Genomic DNA, 16,781 nt, shown 5'->3' with positions numbered 1-16,781 from the left:
TTTCATTACAATTACACAGAACAGTGGTTTATGAGGCGTCACTCTACATTCGACCCGTTTCAAAATTGCCGTTTTGACCCATGACCAAACCGAGCGATTTTCCTGGTTGATCCGAGTCAGTTATATGAGTATTTCCTTGGTAGAAGAATAATAAATGCCACCGTGTGCATTATACCTGGCAAAACGGCCAGGTCAGTCGGGCGGGGTAACGGTCATACCAAGTTCGGGTCAAAACCGTCTGACTAATAGACTGATAAGGTGAGCGGTTCAATGACCGAACTAACTTTGGAAACATTGCTTGGCATTTCTCATTTTTGTGATACAATAAAAAATCGAATAATTAAATCGTAATAAAAACGTAATTCTAAATAATTAAATAACCAATGATGTCCAGCCCAGCTGGACGGAGGTGTGAGGGTTTTCCCCATAGGCTCGGGTTCGATCCCGGTCTATGGCGGTTTCCCGCACAGGATTGTGGGGGGGTCAGTCCCTGCTTGGAACTCCCGGTCAGACCAACCGGCCAAGTGTGGGATTCGATCCCGGGTCTTCTCGTTTGAGTCTTGTGTCGTTTGCCAGCTGATTACACACCATTTAAGTAATATCATCTTTTTGCTAGGCACAAAATACCAATTTAACATCAACATGAACTATTTTGTTAATTGACGGAGCCATGAATATTTTTCTATGCTGTCATTTTTTTCTATACTCGGATTTATAATAACCCAGAGTCAAAACTTTGGATGGGTTGGTTTGAAGCACATAATAAAAGTCAATATCATAATAAAAATACAAAGTCATATAAAATTAAAAAAATACATTTTATGTTAATCAATTGAAATAAACTAATTGGACATGGGCCTATAATGGTTATTGGGTTAAAAAGTTTAAAATTAAACATGGGCCACTAATGGTTTAAACTTTAAAGTCCACTATAAAAACTAAATAAGTGAGCTTAATTTTTAAATCATAAATTTGTTTATTATGTAAAAAGTTTAGAAAAAAGAATGACGTCGCTTAAAATTTACCTATAACACCATACATATGATACACATAATTCATTGATGTCGGGATAACTCGTTCACCACAATGCGCCTCTCCCAATGCGTATAATAAGCAATAATGTCCGAGATAGTGTTATAAATACCCATTATTGTATACATCACAACCCCAACAACCCCATCACAGGCTATAATGTGCATTGAAATTTCTAAATGAGTATGGACGAATATAACGAACAATTTAAGTTTTTTGTCGTCTTTTTAATAATTATAACGTTAATATTTATTTGAATCATTCATAAAATACACATGCTCATAAACCAGTTCATAAAAAGTTTTATGTTGCCTACATTTTTTTATAAAGCATTATTTTCCCAAGGCATGGTGTAGTTGCGCCCACTTTCTTTGAAAGGTGACATAGAAAGTGGTTACTACCTTCAAGATCTACTTTATTGATATACTATAATTAATCACAAAACTATTTTTTATATATTAACAACCTTCATTCATATTAGTAATACTCTTAAAAGAAAAAGTCGGTAGAAATACTACCAGTTTTGCCTCCCCTTCCCTCATACTTTCATAATATTGTCAAAGTTTCATAAAATGACAAATTTAGTCTCTAAACTACTACTTCATTTTATAAATAGTTTGCTTTTGACACCTCAATTTTGTGGTAGTTTCCTTTTCAGCCCCAAGTTTGTTATAGTTTCCTTCTTACCCAAAAATTTTATCAAATTTTATCTTTACCCTTTCTTAGCCTTTAAGTTTAGGAAATGCAATTTTTAACCACTTAACTTTTTATGAACTTTGTAAATGCCACTTTGACCCCCTCGAGAGTTTTTGGCTTGACGATATAAATTCAAGTTAGTCGGGTCGCGTATAATACGTTATGATTTTACGATGTAAATTCGATTTACGTTAAGTTTTGATCCAATTGCAATACAACTATTGGATACATTGAGTTCAATCGGATACGTCAAAACGTGTGTTTTCATATGGTTAACACATCACATAACGCTTGAACTAATCCGTTCGATATTTGCAAAGTGCGGGTCTTATTACTAGTTCATAATAAACTTATAAAATCAAATTTCGTTCATTGATTCCATGTTTATTTAGTTTTGAACATTTTATACATCTAGTAAAATATTAAATCACTTGTTCATGCATCGTATTAAGAGTTGCAACCTTTTCTTAGTAGAATAATAAATCACTTGTCATGCATCATATATAATATTTTTATTCTTGTTATTATAAATTTGTTTATAAGTGTTCCAATATACAAAAGAGTATTAACAGCTGGTAGAGTTTGATGGGAAGACTCCTGGCCTTTGGTCTTGAGTTCGATTCCTGATCCCTTCGGGTTTTACCGGTTCTTCATTGTCGTGTACTCGGGCGGGTGAAGAGTCGGGTTTTCCCCGGAACTGGTGGCTTGGTGGGCTAGGGGCTCCGTACGTGCAGGTTAGGCTGCCATGGGGCTACTTTTCAGCCAATAGGTGCCGCCGCTGCCGCGTACGGAGTATCCAGCGTTGCTTAAGTTGTACGTTCAAAAAAAAAAAAAAGAACAGCTGGTAGATGCAACTTTAATATGTGTTTAAATATGGATGCTATTCCAACTAACTACAATAATTGTTTGTGTAATGTTTACCCATGCTTTAAAAAACCAGAAACACATATGTCAGTTATTGGTTTAGTTTTTTTTTAATTAAATGACAACAAGAAACTTTATTAAAAACCTTCACAACAAAATATTAGTAATAATAAACATACAAACCATCACAAGCTAGAATGATAAACGAAATGAAATTACACCAAATTTTTTTATTTTTTTTTTAATCGGTTTAGTTACTAGCTACTGGACCATACACAAATGAATCATGTGAAAAATAACCGATAATTGTCTTCTAACTTTGCTTGTCAACAAGGTTTGGAGACCAAACCAACCTTTATTCCTCGTACGTCTTACATCAATGAACCCGTTTTCTTAAAACATTCGTGTTTAGTGAATGCGGTATGAATATAAATATAATATTTTGATTTACAAGGCCTAAATGATTCCAATAATTTATTGTATAAAACATAAACTTTTGGAATTAAATTTGACAACATTTTAGTTGTGTAACAAGAAAACAAGACGCCGTTAGTTAGCCTAGTTTTGTATATGAGACAATAACTTGTTTGTTAACCCTCCGTTGTCCCAACACATTATAGTATTATATACCCTCCACTCTTAGTCCTCACACTTTTCTCTAAGTTTCATTTATACCACCAAATTAATTAGTTTATGTAAAGTGGGTCAAGTAAGAACATATAAATAAAAAGAAGTTAAAGGACTAAATTACTATTTGAGTCCTTGTGTTTGATGGCTTTAAATACTTGAGCCAATTTCTAAAATTCTTATAACTATTAAAAGCATATGATGTTTCCGATTGCAATAATTTGAGTTAAATTGCTTGCGTATTTGATAGCGTTTGTCTAATGATTAAAATAAAACGACCTTCTACTTAATTAAAAATTGTAACAGAGTTAGCTGATTGGACTTAAATTATTGCTTTTGGAAATATTAGATGCTTAGATAGTTAAGAATTTAAGAATTGAATCCTAAGAAAAATTACATAAGGATGGCAGGTAAACGAGCAACAAGCTGCACCACAACCCCCTTTGAATAACAAATCCAATTCTACAGAAAATAAAGTTTTGGTTCTTTAGCGTCGAGAAATTGTTGTGCACGACCCTCTACAATCTATCCAAAAACCCAACAGCTTCAGGAGTAAGGGAACCAAAGATATCAAAGGCAAAGAGAATGAAGACATGTTGATTCTTAGCACAAGTTTTTTCATGCTTAGCAACTTTCTCTTATTATGCCTTCAACATAGCCCAACTAACCACGAAACGGTTTCCCTAGGGCCCAACAAGGGGGGATACTTCGGTAAGGTCCATACAGGCATGGTTCCCTCCTGCCCAACCGAAAATAAGAACATCTGTCGGCCGTAGAGTGGACCTCTCTTCGAGTGGGTCTATCAGGAATTCACAGGGCCTCCTTTTTTGCAGAGATTCCAGCCCGCTTAAGCACATTATAAAGGACATCCCTGACTAAGTCATGCATGTATTTAAAACCCAACAACTCCTTACAATGGGACCGCATGCTCCCCAAAGTTATTCAAACAAGCCTTGCGGCAAACTGGACAATACTCACCGACTGAAAACAAGGGGATCATTAACCGATATTTAAGGATGACTCAATACTCCATCGCTGACATGTGTTGTCCTAGGCCTTCAATGTGGATGACATAATGTATAGAATAGTATTATTTAATTGAAAATATAGAATAGTATTATTTAATTGAAAATGAGAGAGAAAAAATATAAAATAGTATTATTTAATTGAAAATGAGATAAAAAATAGTGTTTTTTAGTGTAATAGAGGGTAAAAAATGATGAAAGAGATGTGAATGATCAAATAGGTTAAAAATACAAAGCCACGTAAATTCAAATGATAATTTACTCAAAATAAATAAAAGTAAAGTTACCCTAAATAAAAACATAGGGTTAAGTTATTCTATAAATGCTCCTAAAAATAAGAAATGTACAACGACATAATGGATGATACAAGATGACATAATGTCTAGCAACACCGCCAAAAAATATATAACACAATGTCGAGGAAAAAAGACACAATAAGTCGCAAAAAGACACAATGACGCAAATATAGAAAATACACAATAATAAATAAAAGACACAATAATAAGAGTTAATTACGTAGTTAGTCCCTGTGGTTTGCACAAAGTAACTTAGGTACTAATAGTTTAAAATCACATTCTAGGGTATTAACTTTTCATTTTGTAACGTTTGTAGGTATTAACGTTATTTGTAGGTTTAAAATCATATTCTATTAGTACCTAAATATGTTATTTTGTGCAAACCACAGGGACTAACTATGCTAATATCCTAAAAATTAATACCTCCAAATGTTACAAAATGAAAGGTTAATACCCTAGAAGGTGATTTTAAACTATTAGTACCTAAGTATGTTACTTTGTGTAAACCACATGGACTAACTATGTAATTAACTCCAATAATAATAAACAAAAATTCTAAAATCTACAACTTATAAATCCAAAAGTGAAAACCTAAAATCTCACATCGTAGAGTTCGATAAGATGGTTCCAATGTCACTAATACAACCTACATTCATTGTCTAGTTTGGCTAGTGAGTGTGGTATAAAGCCCCTAGGGGCTTTATCACACCACATCACGTATGGTCCATGTCAGGGGCTTTAAAGCCCTCTTTTTAACTTGCATGCAATGGTATGAAGCCCCTTTATCTATTAATAAAGAAAAAAGAAAAAAAAAAGAAGAAAAAAATGTGATTGGCTCTTGAAAAGTGGCCATCATATATGCAGCCCTTAACGCCCGTTAAGAGAATGGCGAAGAGGACGATAACGCCCCCTTTGGCGCCCAGGAAATGTATTAGGGACGCTATGGGGCGCCAAAAGGGTGATGTGGTAGGGGCGGTATACCACACCCATCACCTTAGACTGTGGGGTATGAGGCTTGGGTTGGGGCGTGGGTTGGCTGAAAACGCCCAAGCCACCACCCCGGGTGGGCTTGGGTTGGGGCGTGGCCCAAGGGGCGGGAGTTTAAAGCCGGGTGTGGGGCGGGTCTATCAGTATGACATGGCGGGTTCTCGTTGGCCAAACCAAACTAGCCGTTGGCCAACGTCTATGTTAATTTTTTTTTTTATTTTTCACTATAAAACTCACACTTCTTTTTTTTTTTTTTTTACCACATTCAACCACAATACACTCCACATCTTCTATAATCATCTCTATTCTCATTCTACAAAACGAAAAATGCATCCTCATAATCGTGGTTATGACCCGAACAACATGTGGGCATTCCAAGAAAATCCTAGCCCACCACCCAATCGTCCAATGCCTCGTCCATTTTTATTACACTCCTCTATGCCCGATATGGCGGGTTATGCATCGTATCTTGGGAATCGTTTGTTTACTAACTTCCCACACACCAACGATTCTATACCTAGGCCGACTCCACAAACGCCCATCAACCTTTCACCAACCTCCATCAACCTTTCCCAAACCGAAACCGTCCCCGAAACTCAACCACCCAACGATGGTCCTTCCGTATCCAAACCCAAAAAGTGGTGAAACCGAAGCCGACTTTGTGACAAATGCATTGGTTACATTCAAAACAAATGTGGGGAGCGACTTCCGTTTCATGCATTGTTGGGAGATTTGTAAGTTCCATCCAAAGTGGGCGAATATCCCCAGTGGTAGCGAAACTAACACGTCTTCCAAAAGGTCAAGGGCCTCGTCCCAAGCCCAATCTGATGCACGAGATCAAGAGTTAGAGGACTTTTTGGATGATTCGCCAAACCGGCCTGAATACGGAAGAGATGCCGCAAAAAGGCGCGCTCAAAAATAAAGATCGGGTACGACATCGCCTTCAGTTGGGAGTTCGGGCTCTCGTAGGGGAATATACAGCGATCAGTTGGATGACATTGCATGCAAGTTAGATACATTCAACGTATTCCAACAACAAAGGGCCGAAATTCGGAAGAGCAAAGAAGCTAGGGATGCCCTGAAACAAAGACGAGATGATATGAAATTTCTAGCCCAGCCCATTGATCACTTAGAGGGTGAAGAGTTAGAACTAATGTTGAAGACGAGAGAAGAGATAAATAAAAATTATAAGCGTTAGGAATTTTTTATGTAATTTTCTTTATTTAAAAAACATTAAAAAATTTAAATTTTTTGTTTTAAAAATATAAAACAGCCATTTGGGCTGGCCACGCCCCAAACCCCCACCCCACCATACCGTCTTCAATGTTGGTCAGCCTAGCGAAACCCCTCAAACCACTGTGTTAACCCATGCCTCACCATACCCCACCTCCTTACATCAAATGACTAAACTCGTTAATTTAAAGCCACGTGCAGCGGCGGGTGCGTGGCATGTTGTTTGCTATTGGTCCAACTACGTGTGTGCCTTTTGATGCCACGTGGCAAGCGACTAAAGGAGGTGTATGTAACTTGCTGTGTGGACGCGCGTACGATAGGCGTTAACACTAGGCCTGGCAAATAAAACCCATTTGGGTTTTTTGGGTTATTTTGGGTCATTTTAAAAATGAGAATGGGTTATAATGGGTTAAGAAATAACTAAGGATGGGTCAGGATGGGTTATATGATATCTATTTAAAATAATTCGTGGGTTATGATGGGTATTACACAGAGTACATGGATAACTCAAAAAGAGCATCACAGACAGATTTTTCATCCTATTCGAGTGTTCGTACATGTTGGCTTCACAAATAATAAAAATTTTAAAGATAATAAAAAAATTAAAAATAATAAAAATATTCCAAAAAATCAGAAAAATAAAAAATAATAATAAAAATCCAAAAAATTCTAAAAAATCCAAAAAAATAATTAAAAATCAAAAAAATAAGAAAAAATCCAAAAAATTCTAAAAAAAATCAAAAAAATAATAAAAAATCAAAAAAACAATAAAAAATCAAAAAAATAATAAAAATCCAAAAAATAATATAAAATCAAAAAAATAATAAAAAATCAAATAATCTAAAAAAATAAAAAAAAATAAAAAAATCCAAAAAATTCTAAAAAATCAAAAAAATAATAAAAAATCCAAAAAAATCTAAAAAATCCAAAAAATAATAAAAAAAATCCAAAAAATTCTAAAAAACCAAAAAAATAATAAAAATTCTAAAAAATTCTAAAAAATAAAAAAAATAATAAAAATCCAAAAAATTCTAAAAAATTAAAAAAATAATAAAAATCCAAAAAATTCTAAAAAATCAAAAAAAATAATAAAAATTCAAAAAATTCTAAAAAAATCAAAAAAATAATAAAAAAATCCAAAAAATTCTAAAAAATCAAAAAAATAATAAAGATTTTTTAGAATTTTTTTGATTTTTTAGAGTTTTTCACTTCTTAGAATTTCTTTGATTTTTTTTTTGTTTTTTTGGTTTTTTTTATTTTTAGAATTTTTTTTTATTTTTTTGAATTTTTTGGATTTTTAAGGATTTTTTAGATTTTTTATTATTTTTTAGATTTTTTTGATTTTTAGAAATTTTTTGATTTTTTAGACTTTTTTTGATTTTTTAGATTTTTTTGATTTTTTAGATTTTTTTTGATATTTTTGAATTTTTGGATTTTTTAGAATTTTTTTGATTTTTTATAATTTTTTAAGATTTTAGAATTTTTTGGATTTTTTTATTATTTTTTTGGTTTTTTTTTATTATTTTTTGATTTTTTGGAATTTTTTTGATTTTTTAGAATTTTTGCTTTTTTTAGAATTTTTTTGATTTTTTAGATTTTTTTTGATTTTCTTGATTTTTTTTTGATTTTTTACAATTTTTTTGATTTTTTTTATTTTTTAGAATTTTTTTGATTTTTTAGAATTTTTTTGATTTTTTAAAATTTTTTTATTTTTTTGAATTTTTTTGTTATTTTTTACAATTTTTGGATTTTTTATTATTTTTTGGATTTTTTACAATTTTTTTTATTTTTTTTAATTTTTTATTATTTTTTTGATTTTTTTTATCTTTTTGGATTTCTTAGAATTTTTTATCATGCCTAAATACATTTTGACAAAAAACCCATCTTGACCTAAACCCATTCTAACCCATTTCTTACTAAACCCATTCTAACCCAAACCCATTCTAACCCATGCCCATCTTAACCCATAACCCAAACCTACCCAACCCACCCATTTTGCCACTCCTAGTTAACACCCATATCTTGTTTCAAAATCAGTGGGTCCAAGTATGCGGATAAGGCTACTTTACCCCTTCATGACTTTTTATTCTGTCAAAGTATATCCTTTGAGTATTAGAAATGAACGTATTGTACACACTTTAAGTTTATGTGGTTTAGGCAATTTTGTCAGTTTAGTCAAAATGTTTCATTTTTCTTTAGTGGGTTCAAAAAGGTTTCATCGTTGCCATTTTAGTCCACTTGATTAACTTCATCCATTTTTTCTGTTAACAAGAAGGGCAATTCGGTCATTTTATATGTAATTTTGTAAACTAGAAGGGTAATTCGACCATATAAAATGACTGAATTGCCATTCTCATTAACAGAAAAAATGGATGAAGTTAACCCTGTGGGCTAAAATGGCAACGATCAAACCTTTTTAGATCCAAAGAGGAAAAATAAAACATTTGAACTAAACTGGCAAAATGAAACAAACCACATGTACTAAAATGACCTTTAACTCTTAAATTAATTAGCTTATAAATTGCTACTTATGAGGTTATTACATATCATATTGCTTAATAAAGCAAAACTATAATGTAATGATCATATTTTCACCCAAATTTTACACATTATTTATTTATAAAAATAAAATATCTTTTTAAAGAAACCCAAATTAGTTTTAAGTCTAGGGGTGTTAATTATGTCAGGTTGATGAGTTGAATGTTGACGGGTTGCGGATTGGCGGGTTGAAATGTTCAACCCGAACCTGACCCGTATTATTATTCTGGTCAAAGATTTCAACCATAACCAGCACACATATAAATAGGGGTCAACCCTAACCCGACCCGTTATACATGTTAATAAATTATAAGTGAGTTGTTGGGTTTTAAGCAGGTTATCGATAACATGTTTAATATTGAGTATAAGTGTGACAATTAAATAATATAACATGTCAAAACTAATTTATTATAACTAACCATGTAAAATAGAAACGACAAAAACAAAAACAAAAACAAAAACAAAAACAAAAACATATATATATTTTTTCTAAATAGTTAAATGAGTTAACGGGTCAACTCGTATTTATACGAGAACCCGACCCGATTTTTTAAACGGGTCGTGTTAATCAACCTAAACACCTGTTTTTTTCGTGTTGTATTCGGATCAGATTGGATTGGGTTGAGTTAAAAAAGTCGTGTGAAGAATTACCAACCCTAGTTTTAACCCATTATATAAATTCAAACTTTATGACCCTAACCTAATCGAAACTCACACCTATTGCAACCTATAACAAGTTAAAACAAACAAATTGTTTATTCCACATCCTTTTCACCTTCAAAATTTAAATTTCAAATTCTGACTCACACACACACCACATGAAACCAAAATCCCAAATCATCCAATCAAAAAACTCAAGACCCTCAACTTGACAAACACACATAACCTCAAGGCACCAAAGTGTAACTTATCCTTTAAAACGGTAGTTTCCCAAAAATTTAAATACCATATCTCCCCCATCTCGTCTCCTCAGTCTTTCTCTCTGTCTTCACCACTTTGAACAACATTTCTAGAGAGAGAAACTAGAGAGATAGAGCTTCAAGCTCCATCAATGGCGTTCTTATCGTTTGTAGGTCGCGTTCTCTTCGTCTCCGTCTTCGTTTTCTCCGCTTATCAAGAGTAAGTTCCGGTTTTCTTGTTTCAGATCTATCTCGTTTGAAAATAAGTTTTGTAGCTTTGGATCTGGTTGTTGAATTGTGTTTTAATGTGGATGTATGTGATTGTTGATCTGTAATTGTGTTTGATTGCTTATTACGAGCTGTTATTTGGAGATTTAGGTTTACGGAGTGTATGTAAAGTATACCTTAGGTTTTAGTTTAAGTATCTATCTCGTTTGAATGTGATTGTTGATATGTAATTGTGTTTGTTTACTTATGAGCTGTTATTATGGAGATTTAGTCGTTTGAATGTGATTGTTCATCTGTAATTGTGTTTGTTTACTTATGAGCTGTTGGATATTTAGGTTTACGAAGTGTTTTTAAGTATAGTTTTAGCTTCTGTATCTATCTCGTTTGAATATAAGTTTTGTATTTTTGGATCTGGATGTTGAATGTGTTTTTTGTAGATGTATGTATGTTGAATGTGATTGTTGATCTGTAATTATGTTTTTCCACTTATTACGAGCTGTTATGGAGATTTAGGTTTGATTTGGTTATTAGGTTTACGAAGTGTTTGTAAGTATACATTAGGTTTTAGTTTCTTGTTCTAAATTTCGAAATCTAGAAGCTAAATGCTACCATAAAAGTAGTATTTGACATTCAGATTTTTGTAGCTTAGTAGCATAGTGCTTAACTTGACAAAATCTAGTTTAAACTCTGTTGTTATTTTCTCTAGGTTATTAGGGTGAGAGGGGCACTCCCCTAAGAGGGGAGTCCCCTCTCTTACGCATAACCAATCCTCGTGTGCCACGTCAACTCCCCTCTTAAACTCCCCTAACACCCTAAATTGATGGCGGCACTCCCCTCTTAGGGGACTTGGTTTTTTATTTTTTATTTTTTTGTTTTTTTATTTGTTGTAATTATGCATGTTTATAAAAAAATATTAATAAAAATTAAATAAAATTTAACAAAAGACATTTCAAAGTAGAAAATAAAAATAAAAATTAAATTCAAACTAGAAAATTAAAATTACATTCAAACTAGAAAATAAAAATTACATTAAAACTAGAAAATAAAAAATGAGTGAAGGGTGTGGTTATTTATATTTGTTTAAAAAGTGATTTTTTTTAAATTCGACCGTTTTAAATATGACCGTTCCTCAAAAAATGTGCCATTCAACGCGGTGAATACACACCGAAACCCTTCCCCGAATCGGGTCCCCGCGTTGATGGCGGCGGTGTTCCCGATCGGGGTTAGGGGTCACCGCATTCACTCCCCGAGTGTGCCCCGGATACCCTTAAATGTGATTGAATATGAATTATTTAGCTAGTTGGCTGTCAGATGTTATTAATTGAATTTTAAATATGAATCTAGAAGCTAAATATGAATCAAATATGAATGGTAGTGGTATGTTTTTTAAGATTTTTTGATCTTGAGAAACTCTGGAGGGACAAGATATGTAACTGTTTCATATGTTAGTTGGGACACCATTACTAGTTGGTTTGGGTAGTTAACATTTACACTAGTACCTTAGATTTGTTTGTTCTTAATTGTGAAGTTATGGTACTATTTCATTATGATAGTTTAGACATCATAACTATTCAAAGAGCAAGGATCTGTTGCTTTATAATAGGATTCACAATTGCATAATTGGTAATGCTTGTTTTGATATTGAAAAGGGATGCACTTTTGCATGCTGCTTGTTATCTAATTATGAACATTCCATGTGTTGGTTCATGATGTAACTAATTTGCGTCAAAATCACATTTCATAAATGTACCACAGTCTGTTTTACACATCGAATTTTGTGTAATATTTGGTTGTTGAAGATGTTCCAAATCCATTAACTTTCCTTTGCAGAGGAAGATAGCTTGAAACTGTGTAAATTTCATGGGAAACTGATGCTTTTAGCCTTTTGAACCGACCCATGATGTGCTTAATGTATTTGTATCTTTATCACCAATATTATGAATCTTTCCGCCTTATGAAATGACCCATGATGTATGTTATGAATTTGAATCTATATTTTTGTTTACTTTAATACTAAAAGTTCATCAAGAAAATACATGTTCCTCATTTAATATAAGCATTCTTATGAATCTTTTGCTTCTGTTGCATGTAGGTTTAATGATTTTGGAGTTGATGGTGGATCAGCAGCAACTGCCCTTACACCAAAGGTCAATGTGCTTTCAAAGCATTTCACAACACATACAGGTTTCCAAGTGCCTGAATTTGAGGTATAATCGGTTTCACATATATTTCTTTTTTACCATGTCATGATAATTCATCTCTAATGTGTTATTTTAAATGGTTATCATACAGATCAAGTTCTTGGTTGCTGGAGCTATAGCCCTAAAAGCCCTTGGAAGCTTCCTTTTCGTCTTTGGCAGTACCATTGGTGCCACACTCTTGGTTAGCAACTCTCGGTTACAAAAACCATTTCCGGTTTTCCTTTTCAAAATAAATCGCTAAACCTTTCTCTCTTAACACCCGTTTTCAGATTCTGCACCAGTTGATCGCTACTCCCCTCTTATACGACTTCTACAACTATGACATCGAGAAGAAAGAATTCCTTCAGCTTTTTATCAAATTCACACAGGTTTGAATGCATTCTTTTTGGAAACCATTTACTTACTGATGGGTAGATTTAGGGCTGCAAACGAATCGAACGAAACACGAATATGTGTTCACGAACTGTGCATGAACACTTGCCGAACGAGATTTTATGTTCGTGTTCGTTTGTTAAGGAAATGAATTTGTTCGTGTTCTTTGTGTTTGTTTGTTAAATGTAGGCAACACAGGAACACGAACGTTGATGAACACCGATGAGCACAATGAACACAAATGGAAACAAACGAATACAAACATGCGTTTATGAACAAAATATATAATGCACTGGCGCTTATTAAATATTTTATTTGCCAGAATTTTGAAGTATTTAAATAAAATATAAAAAACTTAAAACACTAATGAACTATTGAACACAACCGAACACAAACGAACACGTTACCGAACGTTCATGAACATAAATGAACGAACGGGGTTTCTGTTCTTGTTCGCTCATTTAACTAAACGAACGGAATTTCTTGTTCGTGTTCGTTTGTTTAAAAAATAAATAAACACAAACGAACTTCCTGCCGAACGGTTCACGCACCGTTCGCCGAACGTTTGGTTCGTTTGCAGCCCTAGGTAGATTTGATCTGTTGTATAGCTTCTTTTTTGTAACCCTTGAAAGTGTACTTATTGGTTGTTGGTTTTTGTAGAGTTTGGCTTTGTTGGGGGCACTTTTGTTCTTCATCGGGATGAAGAACTCTTTCCCAAGAAGATCTTCAACAACAAAGAAGGCTGCCAAAACGAAGACCGTCTAAGAGATGGTGTTGTACGCTTGCATCTTGATTTTCTTAATTTTTGTTTTCATGAACCGTTGAGATTTCGATGTGATCTCTTGTATGATTTCTGTTAAGGTTTTGTTGTTGCTTAAGAGTTATGTTACATTCTTTAACTTGTATTTCTAGTTTAAGGTTCCGTCATTAATTTAAGTTCTGCTTTTATTTTTAGACTTAGTCGGATTAGTGCACTGTGACAATATAATTGACTACTTATGGTTAGAGGTGCACAAAACAGGGTTTTTCAAAAACCGGGTTGGAACCGAACCGGTATTGGGATTGGTCAACAAAGTCAAGAATCGGGTTGGGTAGGAACCAGTTCTGGGTATGTTCGGGTTTTTGACCGGGTTTGACCAGTTTGGCTGGGTTTTTTTTCGTGGTTTGGCCGGTTTGGGTAGAGGTGGAACCGGTTACGGTTCGTTTTTTTTCCAACCCCGGCCCTGGAACTGGTATGTGCCTGCGGGTAGGGTTGAATCTGGTTCAGTTCCGGTTCCACCGGGTCGGGTAGGAACCGGTTCTTTTGTGCACCTCTACTTATGGTGTGTTCGACACGGCCTGACTTGTTTAACCCATAAAGATGTGTTTTGGCCGACCCAACCTGTTCAGTTCACAAATATTTACCCGTTTCAAAATGTTACCCAATCCTTTCAAATCTCTGTTTCGGTCACAATGTCTCCAATGACAATATTGTTACTTTAAGCTTGTTTGAAAAAATAGCTCGAAATCGGCTCGTGAGCCAGCTTTGATCGGATCGTTTATAAACCAAGGCTAGCTCAACTTGGTTCGTTTACAAACCCAGCCTCTCGACTTGTCTTGTTTACAAGCTGAGCTCGAGCTAGCCCTGGCTTGGCTCGATTTAGTTTGTGAACAGCCCTTGGAGCAAAGTTAACTACCGGCTGTGCACATCCTCATATCATGCTTGGTTGCTAAATGGTATGCGCCATCATTATTAATTAGCCAACGGTGCAGTGGTGAAGCTTGATAATGAAGACGGGGGGGGGGGGGTCGAAAACGTATATACACAAAAATTTCTATACGAAAACTACATATACAACACTACTGAGCGAAAAGTTCGGGGGGTCGGGCCCCCTGGCCCCTCTTAAGCCGCACCCCTGCAACGGTGCAAACTACCCTCTATTTTTGTCTTCTCGGTTCGTGATCTGCTTAATTATCACAAGAACTTGGTTGTATCACTAAACCAAATGATAATAGGTCAAAGGACCAAATATCAATATTGTTTTGAGTTTAAGCATGGGTATGAATAACATACATATGTTTTTGTATAGACAAACATTTATAAGGTTGTAAATTTCATAAGTATGGTACAATTTATATCTTCAAATGAAGTAAACGCGGAACACCATCAAGGCCCTTAGAGATGGAATACTGAGCGTAGTCATGAACGGTGGTTTCCCTGTACCTCGGTGGGTTCTCATCGGAAACCAGCTCCTTGATAGGCCCATACACCTTCGTGGACGCCGCTAGCGCAGTGGTGAAAAAACACCCCACCGACACCCTCGGCCCTTTCTCATTCGCCACCACTCTATGCTCCACACTTTTCAACTTGTCATTCGATATCATCTAAAACATAACAATATTAGACATTAGATTTAAATATCATACTCAAAATAGAATTAAACTTACTTGTAACAAATCACCAATATTGATCACAAGCGCGCCAGGAGTAGGTGGAACATCAACCCATTGATTTTGATGAAGTATTTGCAGCCCGCCGATATCATCTTGTAGAAGTACAGTCAAGAAACCGTCGTCCGTGTGTTTGGTTGCACCCATGGTTAGATCCGGTTGCGGACAAGCAGGGTAACAATGGCCAACAAATGTCAACCCCTTGTCACAATCCATATCTCCTAAATAATTTGGTTCCAAACCTAAAGCCTCCGAGATCAACCGAAACAATAACCCGCCAAGTTTCAACACATGATTCGAGTACGCGATTTGTATGTCTCTACAAACCTCGGGCAATTCTTCCGCCTTTGGAGGTAACGGAGCCATAACCGAAAAAAAAGTGTCCCTCCAGTTCGCCGCAGGCGAACTATACAAATCAATGTTGCTATTATACACCACGGTATTCGAAGCGTCCCTCGTGTAAAACCGTTTTTTAGTCTCTACATCTTGTTCGTGGAATCTACGGACGCCTTTAAGCGTCTCGTCCATCACACTCAATGGGATTCCATGATTAACCACTTGGAAAAGCCCGAGGTTCTTCGAGGCCTCGCGGATCTTTTCCACCGTGGATGCTCTATCGAGTGATCCGAGGTCTATGAGTGGAAGCTCGATAGAGGTGGGAGCTTTTGGAATGGTTTCGGGTTGGTTGATGAAGATGCGAGGGACGTGTTGGATACCCGCATCGACGAGGCCTTGGACGCCGGTTTTTGCTTGGTCGAAAGCTTTGAGTTCGGTTACTCGATCGTATGGTGCGATGGTTGAAGTTGTAGTGGTCATGTTTGTTATGATGATCCTATGCAAAGATTCATTCTATAAATGAAGATACGTAGTCAACTATATAGATAGAATCGTTGACTAAAGATAATAAACCATAATCTAAAGAATATCTAGATAGGATTTTAAGTTATATTTTTCAATGATCATAATGTGTCATTTGAATATATATTTTTTTTTTTGTAAATTACAAAAATGAACCATATTCGTCAATATTGGACTATATTATCTTTGATTCTAATCGTTGACTAAAGATATTAAACCACGATCTAAAAAATATGTGGATATGATTTTAAGTTATATTTATCAAAGATCATAATGTGTCATTTTTGAATAATTTTTTTTTCTTTTTGTAAATTATAAAAAATGAACCCTATTTGTCAATATTGGACTAAATTATGCTATTGAGTAAATTATAAAAATCGTTATTTATGTTGACACTAGACTGAAAAGTGTGTTATTTGTCTTCAAAAAGTACAAAAAAACGTACTTAATGTTTGCAAACCTTTGCACATTATGCAATGGTTTCAGAACCGGATC

At 34.6% G+C, this 16,781-nt stretch overlaps 2 protein-coding genes across 2 annotated transcripts; one reads left to right on the top strand and one right to left on the bottom strand.

Annotated features, from left to right (window-relative positions):
* Positions 1–10,237: 10,237 nt before the first annotated feature.
* On the top strand, positions 10,238–13,954 carry LOC110900053. The gene is made up of 5 exons (XM_022146958.2): positions 10,238–10,417; positions 12,518–12,632; positions 12,718–12,807; positions 12,896–12,994; positions 13,659–13,954. The coding sequence occupies exons 1-5, from the start codon at positions 10,350–10,352 to the stop codon at positions 13,761–13,763; spliced, it is 477 nt and encodes a 158-aa protein (XP_022002650.1). The 5' UTR covers positions 10,238–10,349; the 3' UTR covers positions 13,764–13,954.
* A 1,021-nt stretch (positions 13,955–14,975) lies between these two features.
* Positions 14,976–16,322, bottom strand: LOC110900054 (1-aminocyclopropane-1-carboxylate oxidase homolog 1). The gene is made up of 2 exons (XM_022146959.2): positions 15,426–16,322; positions 14,976–15,362 (listed from the first exon to the last, which is right to left on the bottom strand). Exons 1-2 carry the CDS (start codon positions 16,242–16,244, stop codon positions 15,111–15,113), a joined length of 1,071 nt encoding a protein of 356 aa, XP_022002651.1. The 5' UTR covers positions 16,245–16,322; the 3' UTR covers positions 14,976–15,110.
* Positions 16,323–16,781: the final 459 nt, after the last annotated feature.

The sequence above is a fragment of the Helianthus annuus genome, chromosome 13 (assembly GCF_002127325.2).
Source record: "Helianthus annuus cultivar XRQ/B chromosome 13, HanXRQr2.0-SUNRISE, whole genome shotgun sequence".
Taxonomy (NCBI): Eukaryota; Viridiplantae; Streptophyta; class Magnoliopsida; order Asterales; family Asteraceae; genus Helianthus; species Helianthus annuus.
This window is presented reverse-complemented; position numbering and strand designations above follow the sequence as displayed.